We start from the raw sequence: 23,155 nt of genomic DNA on the forward strand, positions 1-23,155 counted from the left end.
AGTGAATTAGTTTTTACAAAAGCAAAAAGCAAAAACTAAAACAAAAACTACAAACAATCAATCTCTGAGTTGTTTCATCCAGTCCTCGAGACTAATATTTAAACTTACATTTTCGCTTTTAAAAACATACAAAATCCTTATCATAAATATGTGTATATATATCAAACTTTAAATTATGTCAAAGTTGGTCCACCCTTCTTCAAAATCAGAGGGTAGATGATCAACCGGCCAGATATTTATGTTGCCACTGAAGTTTCTACATAAACAATAAATGGCATTTTACATGAGAAACAAGATAATGAGACCTTGAACACGATATTATAAAACCCTCGACATGGCTCGCGTATTCTCCCATTCTTGATATTGTCTGCTAATGAGACGTCTAAGCAAAGCTAGGGTCAATGATTTTGGCGAGATCACTATAATCACATATCGGATTTAAATTTGTACTCAAAGAAGAATCCAACAAGCGCTAGGCATTATCTATAGAATATAAGGTATATAAATATTAAATATATATAGTGGTGACATGTAACTTAGTGATTCTATGAGTTAGGTTAATCAAATCTTAGAATCTAATTCATATGAAAACTTTAGCTAAACCTAAGAAAATCCATTTTGTAAGAATAAGATACCAACCTTCAATAGTACACTTTCTTTGATGTCGTAAGGAAAAGGTAGGGCCCAACTGTAGTCTGTAGACTATACGGGGAATATCGGTACGTTGAGTCTCTTTCTATAAATATACCATATCCCGCCTTGGTCTTCAATTTTTATTTTTATTTTGCTTCTGAAGCATTGCACGAGTAAATTTCAGATCAGACAATTTTATTTCGTTAATGACATTTCAAAAATTTGTAAAATGAGAAACGATGAGCTAGATATATAGTTCACCATTTTTATATATCAGTTTACCATTTTTATTAAAAATAAATAAGCATATACACATATATATATATCATGTCACATTTATTTAGTGAAAATGATTGTACAAATGACATGTGTAAAATCATTTTTCAAATAATGTCTAGGAAACTAGGAGATAGAGACAAACACACGTATATAATATTTTTTCCTTGTTTATTTTCTCTTAAGTAGGGTTGTTGTTTCTTTTCTCAAATAATTTGCTAGCAACATTGTAAAATTTTCAGAAAATGATATAAACTTTTTACCGTTTTACCCAAAAAATAATTCTTCAAAAATCATTTTAAAATAAATGATATTGCAAAGATAATACTCACTCCGTTTCATAATATAAGTAGTTTTGGCTAAAAGCGCGAAGATTAAGAAAATTATTATGTTTTTAAAAAGTATTTTATAATAAATAGGTTAGATATAATTTAACCAATAAAAAATAAGTCTATTTAATTTGATTGGTCACACTGTATTCAATAAATGTAAAAGTTACCTAGAAATACGAAAACTACTTACATTTTGAAACAAAAAAATTTCCCTAAATCTACTTGCAATATGAAACGGAGGGAGTATAACATAGCTTGTGTTTAGAAATAAAAATAAGAAAATAATATATTGAGTAGTGGTTAAGGATGTTTTCCTTGGTAAAGGTGGCGAGTTTCATTTGAGTTAAAGAGCATAGTGTTAAGCCTAAATAAATAGGGACTTTGTCAAAAAAGGGCTTAAATAAGTTAATGTTTAAAAATACAATGATGAATTTTAACCCGAAAGGCGTAAGCATACGCCATTGGCATAGTGTAGAGAATATATACTTATTTAGCAACCTCTCACGAAAGTACGTGTATGTCGCAGTGTCTTTTTGGGTTTTATTTAACTTTTGGAAACGTGCAATTCTACACTACAAAATTTATTTTATTTATAATTACAGTTTAAAAAGAGTAACAACGATGGCTAGCTTAACTACTAGTATATGTCTTAGCATATGCTTTCAACTTAGGCAACGACGGATTCGGATTCTTACAAGCGGATATATTAAGAATCAGTTATCTTCGAATCGTTAAGAAAAAGGTTGATTTGGAGGTATTTTATGATGTCGATGTATTTCTACTTGAACTAATTCTATGTGTTTGGACAATTTACATGATACTATTCATTATGCAGTGCATGTATTTGTATATAAAGTCTTGGTCGTTTTACCTGCCAAAAATATACCATATAGATGCATATACTTTTAATTAGTATTCTAAATACATGTATGTAACAACTAACATAAAACAATATACTCGAATAGTAAAACAATTCTTGCAATATTAGTTAAATTAGTAATATACAATGAGAAGGTACTTATTATAATCTTAGCTTCAGAAGGTTATAGTGCGACAAAGCTGTGGATCAATAAAGGAAGTTTGATATTATTCTCTTCATGAAAGTATCCCTCCTAATTCAGAATTCTCTTAATTGTACTATATTTTAATGTGGAATCATAATTCGTTTTACGTCTGTTTCAGATAACTCAGAAAAGAGGTATATCCACATGAATTATCTCACTTAGCCTTTTAACAAAGCAACACTTGGCTTAACTAATTGATTTAAAGAATCGCTGTGGTACATTGCTCTTTTTGGAGCTTAGTTGCTTAAATGAATGAAATCCTTTCTTGATAAACCAAAAAAAAAAATCGTCGTGGTACCCTATACACTATGTCATTCAGGATAGATACAACGAAATGAAATTATTTTGTATTAAACATAAAATATATTTATTTTTAAATTGTAACTCAGTAAAAATATATAATCACGACCTGCTTTTCGAATGTATTATATTGTTTATTACCTTTGCTATATCGTCAAATATATTATCTAGTTAACAAATTAGTACAGTGAAACAATATGTTTCGTCAATTTAGGAGGAAAGAAATAATGGATCGTGTTTCTTTCTTCGAATGTTTTTGATTACAAAGACATATGAATAATTGCAACAACAAATTAAAAAGAATCTGTTGATCATAACTTTAATTCCCCTACACATTTTACAATGAACGTATTACGAATCTGAATATATACCTTTGTCATCTTATCTCGTATAATTTATTTAGTTTAGAATACTATATGAGAAGGTAATGCCTTATCTTCTTAGTATAATGCCGAGGATAATTCTATTGTTAACCTTTTTGCACATCTAGTTTCATACTTATATTTTTCTCATAAAAACAAAAAGTATCCACATACTGGCATACATATGCATTTGCCTATAATCATGTTGCTTTTAGGTAATTTAAACTTTGTAATAAAAATCTTTTTTGAAAAGATTTGATACTTAGAACAGGAATTTTAGTTTTTCTGTTAAAATAATTTTCTGATTTTTTAAATAAGAACTTTATAGTTTGATATTCTTAAAAGAACATTTTATATTTTTATTAATACTGAAAAATTAAAGTTAAAATGTATGGTCAAATTTTTTTCCTAATCTTCTCTAACGCAAACTTTTTTTTAAATCAAATTACAACTATCAAATTTATAAATTAAAAAAAAAGCTTCTAAAGATTGGATTATGCTTGTACCAAACAGAGGACTTTATTAATATTGAGCAAATAACCTAATATTTAACTTAAAAACAAGATGATTGATCAAACTTAGAATTTAGAGTAGAAAAGTAAAAATAAAAGTTATTAATCGTTTTCTTTTAGATCATTTTCAAAAATAAGAACAAAAGAATTTTAGGTAAAAAACTAAAGTTTAGTCTGATATGGTGAAATTAAAGTCATATGTATTATTTTTCTTTGATTTTATATTTAATGTTTCTGTTTATCATACATAATTTAGTATCAATTGTATTTACTTAAATATTTTTTACAGTTTTCCGTTCAAATATTAAATTACTTTTTACTAATATTTTGAGTTTTTCATAAGGTTTTTAAATTTAACTTTATCACTTATCTAAAATAATCTGAGCTCGTTTCCTAACTTCAGCCCATATCTTTTATTTTGATGATATTTTACTGACTTTTCTTTTTTATTTTTAATATAAATTAATACCAGATTTTTCTTCTTTTTTGAATTGTTTTTTTAATAGGCTTTGGAAACTTAATGTAATGAATTAAATTACTCATAAAGTTTTATATAAAATTATTCAAAATATTTAAAATTTAATGTAAAAATTATGATAATATGCAGTGATTATAATCTGGATTTCGTAGACTTATCTTCTTTTATATTTCTTAACAAAAGTTCAGAGTTTTTTCGCAGACATGTTCTTTAGTGAACTACATGATTTTATTTTAATTGAACAAACATTCATTATTTATTTCAGTATTTCAGTTACTTATTAATTGGACCAGTGAGAATATTTACATAACTAGTACAAATACTGAATTTTCATAGAAAGATTAATATTGTAATTCATTTGATCTTCAATATTTGATCAGACGAATATTTTCAACTGAAGTTTTTTTGGGTACACTGTATATCTTTTTCAGATTTAATATTTTTACTTTAAGAAAAGATGTAGCCAGCTCTTTTAGTAGACGTTGCCGCAGCGTCAGCGTTTCAAAAAATACAAAAGAAACAATTTTTTTACGGCATCTGTCATTTAACAGATGATGCTGCGTTCTGGAAAACAACCGCATCCTCCACTTTTTCTGCCGCTGGTTTTTATGGCATCAAAAAGCTTCGCTAATTTCTAGTCGCCGTACTTTTCGCGTCTTAGTCTAGAAACATTAGGGGAAGAATTTATTCACGCTTAAGTGTATTTTCTGAGCAGCTAAACGCTGCGGCAGCATCTACCTAAAGTGAAAGTAGTGCTTAACAGGGTCCTTCACAATACGTCATTTCATCTTATCTATATCTGCTCTTTTTCCATTTTGATACTTAATTTTTTATACTTAATTTCAGTTTCCGCTAACTAATTCATTAAATTAAGTTTCCTACTTACACATGTATCTATTATGTATCTTGGATCTAAAAACATGAGAAATTCTCAAAAGTTGTGTTATAAAAATTGACATAATAAACGAAAATAAAAGTTGTACCTACACATGAACCTCTGCAGCTTATTTAATTCTTAATACTAAATTTGGATCTGCGCAACCGCGAAGATGTTTGTTTTTTGTTTTATATATATAGATTTTTTTTCCGATCATTAGTGATATATATGTTAACGTTAATCATATACTTAAATGTTTATATAACTATTTCAAATATATTAATTTTATAATTTACTTGTTATAATTAATCGATTGTTTAAAATATATTTATCAATTTTTATTATATATTTATTTATTTTTATTTGAATTTAGCTATTAAAAAAAATAATATATCATGAAAAAACAAATTTAAAATTATTTATATTTAATTTATGTTAAATTTTGACCCTCTCGTCGATGTTGTATTTCCTTTTACCAATATATTTTATGCTTCTTAATTTTAGATAATATATTATTGTATATATAAAAATCTAAGATATGTTAATTTTAAGACAAGTATTATATAGTTTGCTAATTTTAAATCGTCATGTCATCATATTATATTTTTGAGAATAAAAATTTTAAACTTATCAATTTAATATACTTTTAATCATATTTAGTTAAATATAATAATTGTATTTTAACATGATGATTATGATTATAGAGTAGATAAAAATATGATAGAATTTTATTTTTTCATTTTATAAACGATAAATTAATATATATTAATGCATAATAATAATTCATTGCTAATTAGGAAATAAGTGAAAATATTTACATAAACTTTTTGAAAACTAAGATATTATTAAAATATTTTTCGAAAGATTTATTATAATTTTAAAATATAATATTAAATATATATTTATATTTAAAATGAAAAGATATCATGATTAACGTAGTTACAAAGATTTTTTACATATATCATATAGTTTGATTATGTTAACCCGTCTTACAAATATATTATATTTCTATTTTTGAACATAAATATTTTATACTTATGAAAATAAAATATATAAATTTATCAATTGAATAAAATTTATCATATTTAGCTCAATATAAGAATTTTCTTTTGATATGATTGATTATGATTACAAAATAGACAAAAAATAGGATATATTTTTTTATTTTTCACTTTATAAACAAAACAGTATATATTAATTTATAAGAATATTTCAAAATTAACTTCGAAATTATTTAAAATATTTAAATATAATTTTTGAAAATTAAGATTTTGTTAAAATAATTTTAAACAGATTTTCTTAGAATTTTTAAATAAATATATTTATATTTAAAATGAAAAGATATCAAAAGATATTATGATTAAAGTAGTTCAAAGATTCTATATATTATTAGCTTAGTAAAATATATTTTAATATTTTTCTAAATAACGGTCCAAATTAACAAATCACACATGAAAGAAGTCATGACTTCTATTTTAATAGATAAGATATTAAATATATATTTATATTTAAAATGAAAAGATATCATGAATAAATTAGTTACAAAGATTTTTTAATATATCATATAGTTTGCTTATGTTAACCCGTCTTACAAACGTATTATATTTCTATTTTTGAACATAAATATATAAATTTGTCAATTGAATAAAATTTATCATATTTAGCTCAATATAATAATTTTTTTTTGATATGATTTACTACACAATTTACTAGATGATTTTTCCATGCTCATGCACGGATATAAATATTTCTAAAGTAAATATACTATAATAATTGATTGCTATTTACTTTTAATTTTAAATTAATTTATAATTTATATGCATCATTTATATTAATAATATTATATTACTTTAATTATACATATGATTTTATATATGTTATATCTAATCAGTTTTGTTGTTTTTATAGTTGATTTAGTTATCATTTGGGCAAATTGGATTGCATCTCTAAATTCAACTATAATATCTTTTATTCTAAATTTATTAAATTTTGATTAATTTCTTATTTGCATTTAGGTTGTTGTTGTCGTAGAAATGTAAACATATTTTATGAAGATTATATATATAACTTAAGATATATTGTGTTTAAAATGAAATAAAAAATAAACTAAAGCGTCTGATTCCAAAGTACATAAATTAATATAACGATAATATTCTGAAGTCCCATACATATATATACATTTTACAAAAGAACTAAATTGTAACAGTTTGTTAATATTTTATTTTCATTTTTAATATGTTTTTAGTTGTCCTATGATTTATATTTATAAACTAAATTACTATTCTTATAAAATTATATATTCTATCGTAGTTAAATCTATTATTTTAGATATATGTTGGATTAGTCGAGTCACTCATGTTGTGAGTATATTGAGTTACATATATTCTTTCAAATTCAAAATGCAGTATAATTATTTTTTATTATAATTAAGTCAAATGAAATCAATTTTATTTATCATTTAAATGTGCATGTATTTTCATAATATATATCAAATTATATGTTGATATTTTTTAAAAATCATTAGAAAATAAAGTGATGATCAATAGGAAATTAAATGCATAAGTAGCTGATAGATTTTTGGAAGCTCATGAACACATATCAATATTTACAATAATTAAAATATTTTATAAATTCTAAATAACTATATGTCTTTGATTTATTGAATGGAAACTGATATTTATTTTAAATAATCTTAAAAATGAAAATTTAGATTTGTTTTGGTATTTTGATTATGGTTATATTAAGTTGTACAAACATAAAAACATAAAATTTAAGTGCAAATTTAATATTAAGAAAACAAATAACTTTAATAATGATAAAATATAATATATCTACCTCATTAAACTATTTTGTAATTATTTGATCAAACGATGTATATTTTTAAAATCTATTTTTAGTTTTTTTTTTAATATCTCTTAAAAATAAACAGTAAACAAAATTGTGATTGTATTTGGAAATAATATTATATAAGTAAATTATAATTTATCGATATTTTTTTCGTAATTGAAAGATTTTATAGTCAACTAAATATATGAAAAATAAATAACACATTTAAATAATACTAATTATTAACTATTTTTAGTCAATTAAACATATATTAGTTTATGTTATTTAATTATTTTATGTAATCATCTAAGAAAATAGATAGATATATAAAAATATTTCTATTGCTTTGAATTTTTTTTTATTGTTTAAAATTATGTTTTAAAATCAATAATATTTCTTTTTCTAATATCAAGATTATCTGTGTAAATTGTTTTTAATGAAATCACATTATATACAAATTTATATTTTTCATCTAAGAAAATATAGATATATAGACAGTATTTTATTACTTCAAAAGTATATTTTATGTTATTTAAAAATATTTTTTAAATGTAATATTATTATTTTGTGAACTTTTTATTTTTTATGAAATCATATTATATACACATATATATATTTTTTTCAATTCTTTATTTTAACTTTATAAAAAAATTTCTTTTTTACTATATGTATATGTGTTTTTGGTAAATTTTAAAAAGGAAACTAAATAAAAAATAAAAAATAGTATTTTAAATGTAATAATTTAATTCATTAAAAGTATCAGTGTAATCAACCATCGTGAGAATTAATGTGAGAGCAACACATAAGAAACTGACTTCTCAAATAATATTATAGATATTTTGGTAAAATTCGATATAATTTAATATATATCATTTTAATTTAATTTTTAAAAATTAAATACACTCACTTATAAAATACTACAACAGATCATTAAACCGAAATAACCACACAATCGTTGACAAAAAATAGAAAGATGTACCACACAATCAAATAATATTCCATGGGAATATGCTCTCTCCAGACATATGCGTAATATATTATTCTTTTTCAGATATGTAAAAAAGGTTATGATTCAACGTTGGAGAAAAGAGATAGTAAAAAGCAGCTGAAAACTAGTGATAAAATTATAGAAGACTAAAGTTACTTTTAATCCACAACTTGGTAGTGGATTTTAGAGATTAAAAGGTGTTTCCCAAACCTTATAACTATTGTTTTATTTATTTTTGTACCTGGAACCTTATAACTATTTAACTTTTTGCATATTTTATAAAACTAAGTAATTATTACACAAGGTGTATTTAAATAAATCGATTTTTACCTTGTTCCTTGTTTTGTTATGTCCCTTTCATGAATTCCATTATCAAACAAAAATGTATTTTGATTAGAATAAGACTATTTTTGGTGTAAGTGCTAACAGTGCAATATAGGGCTGGGCAAATAAACCGAATCCGACTATCCGAACCGAATCTGATCCGATAAAAATAAATTCGAACCGATCCAAACCCGATATAAATACCGAATAAATCTTGTTTTATGATATTTCAGGTTATGGATATTATCTGAACCGAACTCGAACCTAAATGGATATCCGATAGAACCCGAAACATTTCAAATCCCAAAAAATACTTGTACCAAACATGATATCGATTCCTAATACGTATTTAAAATACACTAAGATATTATTGAACATCTAAAATAATTATATATTACATGAAGGTTGATGGTTGAAGGTGACGGTTGAGGCTTGAATTTTTTAGACTTTTGTTTTGTTTTCATTGAATAATTTTTTTCATGAGGAGAACTTGGTTTTTCATTTTATGCTTTCATTTATTTGGTTTTCTTTATCAATAACTATGTTTACCTTTCGTTTGGTTTTGATTGATTATGTTTGATATTTTTTTCTTATTTATGAATCGATTTTACTTATGTTTTGGTTACAAAATAGGTATAAATCAAGTACTTTAAAACCGAAAACCCGATTTTACTTATGTTTTGGTTACAAAGTTGGTATAAATCAAGTACTTTAAAACCGAAGAACCCATTGGGACCCGAACCCGAAAGTACATCGGGTTGTAGCGGTTCTTTGAAGATTTACTAACCCCGATCCGAATCCGATAGAACCTGAATCGGTCCCGAACTGAATTTTTATATAACCCGAATGGGTTGATTTTGATAAACCCGGAAAACAAAAATCCGATTGGACAAAACCAAAACCCGATTGAGACTCCGAACGCCCATACCTAGTGCAATAAGACTTTAAATCTCGCAATATATATATAAAATTAACAACATATTATCAGTTTAAAATAAAAATAGTAAAATTATTAAATTAGTTTAGAACTAGAAAGCTACAAAAATTATTCATTTCGATATTCTGTTTTTGCATCATTGCAGTTCTTGATTTTGTGTCGTTACTTGTTTTGTTTACCTTTTATTTTAATAGTTATAGCTCAAGTTCACTGGACCTATAAGATAACAAATATTCAAAAAATTGAATTGGCCCAATGGAAAATTAAACTCTCGCCTTTCTATTTTGAAGTTACATGCACTTCTAATTCAGTACACTTTAGTCCCTGTTCGGGAACGCGTTAGGTGCTAGTCGGGCGGTCGGGTTAGACCTAGCGCCTAAAGAAAAAATCGGAGATTAATCAGAAATTATGCGAAGCGGAATTTTTAGATGGTTTACTATGCGAAGCGGAATTTTTAGATGGTTTACTATGTTATAAAACATGTTAATCTTTAATTGTGTATAACATTAATACATTTTCATATTTAAGATTGTATAAAACATACAAATAGAATATATAAACTTAATATAGTGTAATTTTCATCAAAATTATGAATATAAATGATATTTATAAAAGTTTAGATCAAATAAACAAATAAAAATATTATTTTAAAAAAAATAATAATAATAAATAAATAAAATAATAAAAATAGATTAGGCGGCCGCCTAGGCGGCTAGGCGGTCATTTAGGCGGTCTAGGCGGAAAAAAATCGGATATCCAAATTTTTAAACCGATTTGGCATAAATCGGGGCAGAAGAGTGACGCGTAGCGCCTAGACAGCCGATTTTTAGAACAGAGACTTTAGTTATGAATAAAGAAAAATTTCCAAAAATACCAACTGCTTACCATTTTTCAGGTTTACACTAACTAATTTTACCCTCACTTTTAATGAAAGATAAAAAACATTTATTACCATAGAGTTAACTAATCTAAACTTAAAGTTTAGAGTCGAGGGGTGGTTTAGGATATTTGGAATGTAAAATTTAGGATTCTAATAAATATATAAATAAATACTTAAAAAAAATAGAAATAGTTTCAAAAAGAAATTTTGAAAAAAAGATTCAAAAAAATAATTTATAAAAAAAAATCGAGTTTGAAAATGTATAATCCAAAAATATAAAAAAATTATTATTTTTAATTTTTTTTTTATTTATTTAAATAATTATTTATTATATATATATAAATAACAATGGTATAAGAGTTTTTTTTCACTTACCGAAGACTATATTTTTGAAATTTTCTCTTTAGCTGTGGTAAACATGAATAATAATACAAAAAAAGTGGTAAACATGAAAATTTCTCATGAATAAATGCACTACTATCGTTCCAAATCCTAAAAACTATAATGACTACATAAACTAGTGGAAAATAGTGGAAACACCGTGACATAATGGTTTAAATTTAAAATTTAAACTAAAAAATGCTGAAATACTCACTCCGTAAAAAAAATATTCCAGATACGCCTCTTTTTTATTTTATTTTTAATTCGAAATCTATATAGAAGACTAAAATCCTTAAAGCATCTATCATCTATCTATTTACAAGCACTACTATTTCTACTTTAAACTTATTTTTTCACTATATCACAGATCTAAACTTACGCCTCTATCTTTTTCTCTCTATTTCTTTTCTCACATATATGTTCTCTTTCTGCAAAATCTCTTATGCATTTTTTTATTATAAATTTTTCATTCTTTGATTTTTCCACCTTTTGCAAAATCTCTTCTTCTCTTCTTCTTCAAAATCTGTTCTCTTTTTTTTTCTCCTTTTTAGATCTGTTTTTTTCTTCGAATTTTGTTCTCCTTTGTTTCTGATCCTTTTCATATCTTCTTCTTCTTCTTTTTTTTTCTCCTCTCTATTTCTTCCTTTTCTGTTCGATTTCTTCTTTTTTTTTTGATTATCTGTCAATTTCTTTGTCTTCTTATTTAATTTTCTCCATCTTTTGCTTCAGATATATTATGTTACATGAATATATGAAAAGTACAACTTCAACCCAGAAACAAAGTTTACTAATTGTACAATCGTTCAAGTACAACTTTGTAAAACTGTAGAATTTGGTTAAACTAGGTACAAAGTGTTACCAAGTTGTACCTCGACAATGGTACAATTTAATAAAACTTTGTATCTAGTTAAACCAAATTGTATGATCGTTCAAGCACAACTTGGTAAAACTGTAGAACTTCTAAACCGTAAAACTCCGTAAAACTATAAAACTTGTTACAACTTTAGAACTTGGTAAAACTGTAAAACTTGGTAAAACTTCACAACATTATTGAGATCTAAAATTTTGAAATATGAAATTTGATTTAGGGGGAGGGGAAACAAAAAAGGTAAAATTGGAATTCTATTATTTCATTAAGAGTACGAAAGTATGTAGATTCATTAAGAGTACGAGAGATTACTTTTTTCCATTAAGAGTAAATGAGACTTTTGTCCTTAAAATTTTCTATATTAGGTTGAAAATTTGACTTCTAAAATATTCAGTTTCTTAGTAATTATAGAATGCAAAGTTTATTGAAATTTTCAGAATGATGTAAACAAAACTGTTTGTTATGATTGTGTGTATTGAAGAGAGCATGTAATCGAGGATGTCGTACATATATAATTTTTTGTTGACTAGAATGTTACTACGAGAGCTATATCGTAGAATCGTTGTATGTGAAATTGTCCATCAATATTACTTATGTTGCATGTAGTTGATTATCATATATAATATAAATAGAGATTGTATGATTATATAATTGACAATTTAACTAGTGTTAAAAAATTAATGAAAAATAAAAACTTATTTTGTATTAACTATTTCATTTATATAAATTTATTCATCATTTTAATTCACTATGATTAATTTTGTATTTAATATTTTGAATAGTATACCAAATGTTTTATACGAAAAAAGTTTATATGCAAGACTTTTTATTAGAGTGTCCTTTGTGTGAAACTCCGTAACAATCTTCATTTATTCGGTGTGGCTCCTCCTCCTCAGTCTTTTTTTTGTTTGTCCAGCGTGAGATCTTACTGTGGTGGTGCTGGGTCCGTGCATGGTTTAGGGTTAGTGTCCCCGGTTGTTTGCTAGTTGTGTTGATATTTCTACACATGTTGATGTTCTATTATATATTGGTGATATTCCATGTAAGTGCATGCAGTTTTGGGGTGGTTGGATCATGGGCTCATCAACTCTTTCTTTCTCCGGTGGCAACACGTTTGGTCATCACCGGTCTAAACATTGCAGGTTTTTTGTATAACCCTGATCCAAAATAAATAAAAATTTCATATAGAGAAAATTTTACAAAAATATACACATAATCGAAAAATATTTATACATTCCATGGGCCCTAGTCACTCGCTTATGTAGCTTACGCTACGGACCGGTGGTGCGGCGTTTGCTGCGGGTAATTCTTTGTGTATCGTCTACGAGTCTTCGGCCTTGGTGTTCCTTGTTAAATTCATGTATTGAGTTTTTTTATTTAAAACCAATTGACGGTAAATAAAATACTTATAACTTTTTTATATATTAGTGTTGGTCTCTTTAAATTTTTAATGTAAGATCTCAACATGCTTTTTCGAGATCATGATTATTATCGGCCCATTTCAAACTAGATCCCACTTTAGGATTGACAATAAACCTTCTTGATCCACTTTACTTGGGTCAACAAAAGAAGTTCTGATAATATATTACATTCAGACTTATCGTATACTTCCAACTTAAAATCAATTGGTCCGTTTAAATTTTTGTGGGATAAGTCTCGTATGTTGCTTCTAGTTTATGTGTTGTATCGACCTTGTGGCTTTCTGTGTTTTCCTTTGCTAGTCTGAATAAATGACACGACAACGTGGTTGTTTGGTGTCAGGCCAAGCTCTTTACATTTGTCTTTGGGGGGTGAGTCAGATATGCATTCGACCCGAATTGATTTTGGGTAGGGTTTTCACCGAAAGGAAGTTTTCGACCAATCCGATTTATGTATAGTTGGATTTTTTGCTGAACCGAATGTTACGGTCACAGTTGATTTGCCGGACGCTGTAATTTTTGTCGAATCTACCTATCGACGACATCATCAGTTTCTTGGCTCTTCCTCTACCGCCAATGCAAACCTCGTTTGGATGATGTGCAGGTTGGAGCTTGTTTTTTTACTTACAGGACCAAACAATTAGATTTCAAAAAAAATGTAGGAGTCAAGGTTTCCGGGGTTTTGAGGATGATCATGTTTCTCTGCAGTTCGTGATAACTGATATGCTTTCCCATTCGTTTCCGATCTACCAAAGCCGTAGCACGCTTTAATGGTTTCGTTCCTTTGCTGGATTTTAGTTCATCGCCTTTTCGGTCACATGTTGTAGTGGTTTAATTTTGTAATAAATGTTAAGGCAATTCTCATAAATAATCTTTTTAACTTTTTGTTATCAAAATAGCCTTAAAAATAACCAAAATAGTCTTTTTTGAAATTTTTAATTTTTAAAATTTGAAACTCTATCCTCAAAACTTCACTCTTTAATTGTAAACCTTAAATCTAGTTTAGTTAACTGTATGGTATAAATGTATATTTACTTTTTAATAAAAAAAATTTTGGTCATTTTTTTTTTTTTTTTTTTTCAACAATTGGTAATTTCTTTCCATTTTAAAACTTTGAATTGTTTGATCCATTAAAAGTTCATGGATGTCTCTATAAATTATATGTATTTACTACATTATTTTTGGGAAACTATTTTTATGAAAATAAACTAAAAATGTTATTTAAAAAATTTCTCTAAATGTTATTTAGTCGTATTTCTTACCTTTCGGTTGGAATTACTTTTGTATTTTTTTGTCAAAAATTAAAATAGTATAAGATTTATCATTTTACAAAAATAGTTATAACAATATAAAAAACATTTGTTTTTTTTTTTGAACACAACATAACTTATATTAAAAACCCAACACCCAACTATGGTGTGGACGAGAAGGTAGCATTACAAAGAGCAGCCTTAGCAAGCTGGTCTGCAGGGGAATTGAAACGTCTTTCAATAAACTTAAATGAAACAGCAGCGAAATTAAAAGATAGAAAGTCGATATCCTGGATGATCCCGAAGAGTTCAGCCGGAGGAGGTCTCGAGGTGATTGCTACTAGGAGCGATCTGCGATCTGTGTTGAAACATATGCTATTGTAGCCACGTGATAGGGCTTTGTTGATTGTCCAGCGTAGTGCTAGAGCTTTGGCGGTAAGAGGTGATGAGACATGTCGTTCCACGCACGATTCCTAGTGTATGATCTGTCCTTCCTTGTTGAAGAAGATACATCCATAAGCTGCAGTATTAGTTTCTTTTTTCCAAGCAGCATCAGAGAAACCAAGAGTTAGAACATCCTGATCGGGTATGTTCAACGTCTTGTGTCGCGGTTCTGGTGGTGGTGAGGTAACACTTTGTGCTGAGTTCCATTCTCGGGCATTCCAGATAGCCTTAGAAACTGACTCCTCAGGTGATATCTTCCTATCCTCAAAAATCAGTTTGTTTCTAGCTGTCCATAAGCTCCAGCAGACCCATGGGAATATATCTGATAAAATTCCCAGGGGAGGGAGGCAGACTGAGCTTTTGCAGTGTTTCAATGCATCAGAAAATGCTGTAATGTCCGTAAAGTTGTCGGGGTCGAAGTGCGGTGAGAACAGAGAGGATGCCCACACTTTCTTGGCGTAGTCGCAGTGGAGGAATAGATGAGGAACTGTCTCTAGCATACCACAACGTGGACACGAGGTGTTATGGAGCATGCCTCGGAGTTGCAAGTTAGCTCCTTACCTAACTAGGATAAACTCGGTCACGTTTTCATGTTCCAATTGAACTAGTGCTCCTTGTGTGATTTTCCATAGGAAGACCTGTAGTTTTGGCGATACCCGCCCAGTCCAAAGCAGAGCTTTCCAGTTGATCCTAGACTGTGGAGTGTGTCTCTGGTTCTCTAGTTCCGCTGCAGCAAAATACCCAGAACGCGTGGAGTAGATTCCACTCCAAGCACCTAACCATACAACCCCGTCTTTGCCTCCTGTTATAACAATATAAAAAACATTTGTTTAAAATAATAAAAGAAGTGTTATGCGTGGGACATACTGTTGTAACTTGCAAGACCATGATTAACTTCCGCTAAGAACCTCATCCTAAGAACCCCGGTTAATCATGCTCTAACCAATCATAACTACAAAATAATGGAAGAAAGGATAGTCAACAACCAAAAGAAAACAAATCGCGGACGAGAAGGTCTGGTTTATCACACTGAGACGACAGACCGAGAAATATGTAGACAGAAAGTGCCATGCCGAAAGTCGCCGTTATGGTATTCCTCGTCAAGTGAAACTCGGTGTTGTTGGGTCTCTCTCTCTCTCTCTCTCCTAAATTCTGGTCACTGCGAAATTCCAGCTAATCTTTAATTTTTTGAGCAGGCGAGAGCTTCGAAGGATGCGCAGCTAGAAAAGTGATGGAGGCAACGGGACTATAGATAGAGAAGATGAAGCTCTTGACTGTCACAAACAACGTCAGGCCCAGAGAGTGCGAAGGGTACGTACGATTGGTTGTGACTCTTCCCGACGCCTTTGTTCTTGCCGCTTAATCTTTTTATGCCTGTGGGTACCAAATACTTTTGAAAGGGCATTTGGTCTAGTGGTATGATTCTCGCTTAGGGTGCGAGAGGTCCCCGAGTTCAATTCTAGGAATGCCCCTTTCTTTTTCATTTTTAATATTTTTTTGTTGGTCTCTGTTTTCCTTACCAGGGCTTATTTCTAATCATCCAGAGGAAAAGGGACTGCTATGCTACATAAACATGTTTCATCTACGTATTGTGGGCTGTATTTTTCTCTAATGCTTGATTCCACTATACATTCAAACTCTTAAAGACGATTGATGTCTATTTATTAAGTATATATATCTTCTTAAGAGAGAGACAAATTTCACAGTACAAGTGTGTTTGTTACACATTTATTATAGTAGATCTTAACAACTTTTAGCACGTGTTAACTTCATGAGCTTTCGACATGAGTTGTCCGGTATCTAATTGATGATAAAGTTGTTAACTTCATGAACTTGCGACGTAATTCAAGAACATGCCAAGACTGGCACGAACATGTGTTTGATTAAGCGGATGATGTGTGATGCTGGATGCAGACTGCAACACAAGGCGTACAAGATGAGTTAATTGAATTTCTTGATCTTTATATGACCATCATGAACTTAAACAAATTTTAGTTCATAATCATATGAAAAAAAGCAATAGTATAGATAGACGTGTGCAAGCAAGCATATACAAAGAGTATATCCTATGTGTAACTATGTTGATCTAAACTATAAAACAAAACCGCAAAAAAAAAAAAATACATTGAATAAACAAAAAGATAATATGAAAAAAAATCAATGAGGATGAGAGTCAATAAGAGAGTTGTGTCTCTTCGAAGGGGCAGAAGGAGGAATGGGAACACCTTTGGGCAAGTAACCAGAAATAAGGCTGTCTTTAAACCCTAAGCTCTTCCTATTCTTCATCTCCACGGTGGCTCCAATTCTTGCAGCGGCCACATAAGAAGAGCTACTCGCCGCCAGAAACAGAACCAGACAGAGCAGAACCATCGTACGACACGGAGCCATTTAGTAATAAATGTTTATGCTTTTTGTTTTAGTTTAACTCGTTCTTCTATTAGTAATGGATGAAATGAATAATGTGTAAGTATATGTGTTTATATAATATGCGCGTGTGTGTGGATTTGATGGAAATAAGTGTAGCGGAAATGAGGGGGAAAGAGTGGAACGGTGAGAGAGGAGTGAATCCTACGCTAATGAGAGACTTTGAATTTTCCTTATTAATTTAATTTGAAAATCTTCAAATATGGAGTTTTATTTTGGTCGCCGTCGTCGACTTTTGTTTATTTTATGTATTTTAGAATGTAAACAGTTCCATATTATACTTACGAAATGGGAATCTGGTTTGAGGTGACCGTCGTTTATTTCAAGATTTTACATTTTATTATGCCAAGTTCATTGACGAGAATATTAAATAGTTATATAGACGTCATTACTGTTTAGCTAGTTTTGTTTTGTTGTTGTAATATTCAAACTCTCAACAGTAATTATCATAAGATGTCGAATACTGGAATAGTAAGGCAAGCTTATCTTTTCGCGCTTTCGTAAGTATCATAATATCAAACTTGACTTGTGCTTGAACACCAAATATTTCGGGCACAAAAGAAGAAATTAAAACCATAACAAAAATATATTAAGTTTCTGAAATCTTAATATAAATGCCAAAACGCTAGTATAATGATAATTTTAACTTGATATATGTTATATACCATATTGTAAAAAGACTAGAACAAGTAACAGTTAGTATATATAGGATATAATCATGATACGAAAAAGAAAAACTTATGTTTAATGAAACGAATGTGTAGAATTAATTAATTACACGTGCTTTTCAACACAAGTATGGAAAAATACTGAAAGTTCATGCAGAAAACACGTTAAAACAATGTATACCAACCTAAATCTTTTGCGTGAGAAGGTATTTTAAGAAAGTAAGACAAACAAGTTAGTTTGGAGGGTTGACTAGCTTATACACTATTTGATTTGACAGCGGTTTTTATTCCTTTACTCCATTATTGATATGGATATCCACCTGATTCTTCATTTAAATCGGACTTCTTCCTTTGAATAGACTTTTCTCTGTATTTTACAAAATGCCAAACCAAAGTAAAGTTCAAACATCCTTCCCACGTTTAGACATGTCGCAGAAAATCATACAAATACAATCCCTCCTATGATGAAATACTAACACATCTTTATAATATTTGTGGAATGCTCAAAACTAAACAATTCGAGTGTAACTTCTTATTAAAATAAACCCATCAAATTTGATCATTTTGTGTTTGTTTTTGTTATTTCACTACATTTGATCGCCTTCTTGTTTGGTGACGCTGCAGAAAAAACAATAAACGATTTTTTTCCAATTGGGGTTTCTTTTATTTATACGTACACATGTTATGTCTGACACTTACTACTGCTAGTAACAAAAATAGAAAAAAATGCACACAAGATATATTGGCAAAGTTGAATAAAATGCATGGTTGAAAAGACCACAGCTTCGTATCTTTCCAAGTTCCAGATTCTGTCTTAAGCCAAAGTCACCGCCTTCATTCTCTTGCATTGGTTCACTCCAAAAGGAGCATGATCACGAAGGTTCTTGATTTCATCACCGTTGTAACACAGATTAGGGTTTCCCCAAACACCAAGTCTTCTTCCCATCCTCTCATAGAACTTCTTAGAGAACTCCAGCTCTCCACTGATGTTATTTCCATTTACATAGAGCGCGTTTAGACAAGGCATTTCGGTTTCCATTTGAGGAAAGAGTTTGCCTCCGAGACTGTTGTTGCTTAGACCTAAGAACCTCAGTTTCTTGAGCTCCAAGATTGACCATGGAATCTCTCCTTTTAACCTTGTGTTGGAGAGATCTAAAACCACCAAATTCTTCAGATTTCTCCACTTTATTCCTGTTAAGTCCCCTTCGAGATGGTTATTGGACAAAACAAGTTCAACCAATGAACTCATCTCTTGGATCTCTTTGGTCAGTCCACCTGAGAATCTGTTGTTCCCAAGATCAAAAAGCGTCAGATTCTTTAAGGACTGTAGCTCTATAGGTACCTTTCCTTCCAAGTAATTGTTACTAACATCCAGTTTCAGCAGTGAACTCAATCCTCCAACGCTTAAAGGCAACGGTCCAGAGAAGAAATTCCTGCTTAGATCCAATATCAATAATCCGGTTAAGCCATGGACCTCCGGTATTCTCCCTGTAAACCGGTTTCCAGACAGCACTAAGCGTCTCAGTCTGGTTAACTTGGCTAAATTCTCTGGCAATGAACCTGTTAACCGGTTTTCTAGCACCACTAGAGATTGAAGATTGGTGAGGCTAGTGATGAAAGAAGGGAGTTCACCGATCAGTCCCGGGTTTGATCTGATCTCAAGCGTCTCCAAGTTGTTAGAGAGATCCAGCCACTTCTCGTCTGAAACTGAAGCTAGATATTGGTTTGGTGATGTGAAGCAGTTGAATAGAGAGAGAGATTTGAGGTGCTTGAGCTCAAAGAGTTGTGGTCTGATCACTGGAATCTCAGTACAAGCAAGAGAGTTGTCTCGCATAGACCCAAAGGTTAAAGCAGTCACATACCAAAGATCATCAAATAGATCACAAGTTACACCCTGCAGAGTTAACAACAAAGAATTAAATATTTGAGGAGGATATATATATATATATGTAATTGAATTTTATGTTACACAAAAAGAAGTGACATTATTCTCTGAAACTGGAAATGATAACTTATTATTATTCCACTGGTGAAGTTGAGTACACACCAAAATGGAACAGAGGAATTTTGATTAGTAATTACTAAATAAAGAAAGTAAATCTCATTTTTTACTATCTTCTGGCTTTAGATTACATATATAGAAATTTACTTCAGATTTTCAACCATCTTTATAAGTTCAACATCTTTTATCATAATTGGTACATTTTTGTTGCTCTTGAGTGAACACAAAAGGAGATCAAAGAAGAATGATGAGAGAAAGAACCTGGATCGGAGTCCAACCACAAGGGTCAGGAAAGAGGTAGGAGCCATTCCAAGAGTCACCAACAAACCCTTGAACTGTAGAGTAGAGAGCAGCTTTCTCTGTTTCCCCCATTGGACCTCCTTCACTTTCCTCTGTTTCTGCGCTGCTCCAGTTCACCACCAAACACCACACACATAGTAAAAAATATAATTGCTGCTTCTTTGTGAATCTAAGCATCTTCACTGAAGCTATAGTGAGAAGATACAAGAAGAGGAGGATAAAAAAGTCTTGTGTGGATCTTATCTCTGTATTGGAATTATTCCACTTGTTGAAGCAAATGTTGGAAGATGAAAACAAAGCTATCACCACAATTTGTTTATGGGACCCTTTTGAGAACCATGAATGTTGGTTGATATGTACACAAGATTTTTCCAAGAAAACAACCCTTAATAGTATTCTTTTTTTTTTCTCCAATAGAGATTAGTTTGAGACAAGAAATTTCATGAGAAAAAGGATAACGGTTTAGAGGTTCCTCTGCTTTCCATCTTTGTTTCTCTTTAGGGTTTGTTATAGAGGAAATGCCAAGAAGTAGTGACCCAAGAAAGAACAAGAGAGTAAAAGCCAAATCTGTTTCTCTAACTTATGATTGCATAAAAACACAGCTGTATGTGTTATATAGACATCTGTAAGCACCTTAGCAGTCTACAACATGACAAAACTGAATTTATGGGGTTAAATCCAAATAACCGACTAAGCATTTGCAATTTTTCAAAATGTTCATAACAGGTTTATGGTTTGTTAAATACCATAGAGTATGAGCATATCGAAGTAAGCTGTAAAGTTTTTTTTTGGTCTAAAGTAAGTTGTAAAGTTATAGGGTATATAGCCAGAGGTTTAGACAAGGACTAAGCATTAGCAATAAAGATTTATAAAACAAAACCTTTAAAAGCAAGGCACAGTTAACAAAGCAGAGGAAAAAATCAGAAACAATAATGGTAATGAAAATGATAAGAGAGAAGGTCGAGTGAAAGCGAAAGGCAGAGAAGATCCAAGTCCTTTACAAGAGAACTGTTAATTCTTTTTTTTTTTCCGTCAATGTTTTTTTTTAAATTAAATAAACGGATCGCCTAGTAATCGGCTGAAGCTCGAATACAACAAAAAACGGTTTAAAACTTAAGAGACTACGGGCTAAACAAAAGACTAAATGAGCCCTCGGCCCAGACCCAGAAACCGGACGACCTGGTCGGATAGCAAGTCAAGGAGGCTAGATACGTGGAGAGATCTGCTCCGTTCACGCGACACGCTTCGCAACCGTCTCAACTTAACCGCCTCCGCTTCTACACCGCCGAAGCATCACCATCTAAAAATGCGTTCGTCGGAGCTTGGAAACAGACAAGCCTCCAACGAACCCATAACCGTTCTTCACCGCACTATCTTCACGCCGGCGAGTTCCATCGATCACCGAGATCTCCACCAACTTTGAATCACTTCAAACCCTAGACAAGCGAACCAAGAACCACTGCTTTCTTCCCTTGAAAGTCGTCACCATCGCCGGAAAGCTTCATCGTCTAACGATATCTCATCCGCAGTGACCCAAACACCCACCTTAACGGCAACCTCACCGAACTTGACACAAATCGAACTAGTAACCTTAACCCAAAGGACACCGGGTTTCTAAGCGGCAGCGCGGAGCTTTGTAAGCCTCCACTCTCCATAACTAAAAGCCGGCGAAGGCGGAGCTGAAGGAGACTCCCCTTCCTAGAAGCTAAAGTCGACGACTGTGGATCTGAGCAAGCCTCCACCTCCCGCATAAAACCGACAAAGACGGATCTAGATTAGCTTTCATCTCCTGAAAAAACACCACAACTGAGCATGCAAGGCGCTCCCTCTCCACCGTGGACCTCCAATCGAGCGCGTCATTACTCCAAGAGCCGAGCCACTGTTAGAGATGGTTGCGGTACCAGAGCTCGGACAAGGCGGTCGTTGACAGGACGGCGGAGAACGGGTTAAAAGGAACAACTTCGGGGAAAGAGAAAGGGCTCTGGCGACGGCAAGGACGCTCACGCGCTGGCCGTACGCTGGTCCCAAAGTAGATCTAGAGAGAACTGTTAATTCTGCAGCACCATTTTATTATTATCTGTTATAATAATCTCTTTCCTTAGGTTTATGAATTTTTTATCAAGTATTTTTTCTTCAAAAACAGTTAATTTATCTGTGATGTTAGGAGTTTTCAAGGTCCTAAGACAAATGTTGTAGTATAGTGATTGTCGAACCAGTTCTGAGGGATATCAAAGCAATGAGAATGCAAGTACTCAATTAATCTAAGTGCAACCAATGATTTAGATGAGTTTTAAGCTATGACTAAAACTAAAAAGCAATAACAGAATGATACTTTCTTGACTAAGGGAAAAGAGAACTCATGGGCATAGGGATTAGACCTTGGGTGATCAAGTTTCGAACTAAGGATGACAAATGATCAATCAAACTATCGACCTTAAGCCTAGACACAATTCTAAGCAAGCTCTATGTCTAGATGAATGCTCATTTGCTAACATATCTCAAACATCAAATGTCTTTGGTTGAATAATATGAAAGCAATCATTACTAAAAAGTCTATTAACTATTTTAGCACCTTTAACAACAAATGTCTTTGGCAAAGTATACTAAAAGC

The 23,155-nt window shown here is 30.4% G+C and overlaps 3 protein-coding genes and 1 non-coding gene across 4 annotated transcripts; 1 reads left to right on the forward strand and 3 right to left on the reverse strand.

Moving 5' to 3' along the window:
* Window positions 1–15,179: 15,179 nt before the first annotated feature.
* Window positions 15,180–15,650, reverse strand: LOC106298046. Its single transcript, XM_013734150.1, has one exon. The coding sequence runs from the start codon at window positions 15,648–15,650 to the stop codon at window positions 15,180–15,182; it is 471 nt and encodes a 156-aa protein (XP_013589604.1).
* Window positions 15,651–16,549: 899 nt separating this feature from the next.
* Window positions 16,550–16,622, forward strand: TRNAP-AGG. Its single transcript has one exon. It is a non-coding gene; the product is annotated as a tRNA-Pro (tRNA).
* A 589-nt stretch (window positions 16,623–17,211) lies between these two features.
* LOC106299577 (protein IDA-like) lies at window positions 17,212–17,580 on the reverse strand. The gene has a single exon (XM_013735647.1). The coding sequence runs from the start codon at window positions 17,536–17,538 to the stop codon at window positions 17,308–17,310; it is 231 nt and encodes a 76-aa protein (XP_013591101.1). The 5' UTR covers window positions 17,539–17,580; the 3' UTR covers window positions 17,212–17,307.
* A 1,304-nt stretch (window positions 17,581–18,884) lies between these two features.
* On the reverse strand, window positions 18,885–21,123 carry LOC106296645 (piriformospora indica-insensitive protein 2). The gene is made up of 2 exons (XM_013732825.1): window positions 20,506–21,123; window positions 18,885–20,136 (listed from the first exon to the last, which is right to left on the reverse strand). Exons 1-2 carry the CDS (start codon window positions 20,719–20,721, stop codon window positions 19,057–19,059), a joined length of 1,296 nt encoding a protein of 431 aa, XP_013588279.1. The 5' UTR covers window positions 20,722–21,123; the 3' UTR covers window positions 18,885–19,056.
* Window positions 21,124–23,155: the final 2,032 nt, after the last annotated feature.

Source organism: Brassica oleracea, chromosome C6 (assembly GCF_000695525.1).
Source record: "Brassica oleracea var. oleracea cultivar TO1000 chromosome C6, BOL, whole genome shotgun sequence".
Taxonomy (NCBI): Eukaryota; Viridiplantae; Streptophyta; class Magnoliopsida; order Brassicales; family Brassicaceae; genus Brassica; species Brassica oleracea.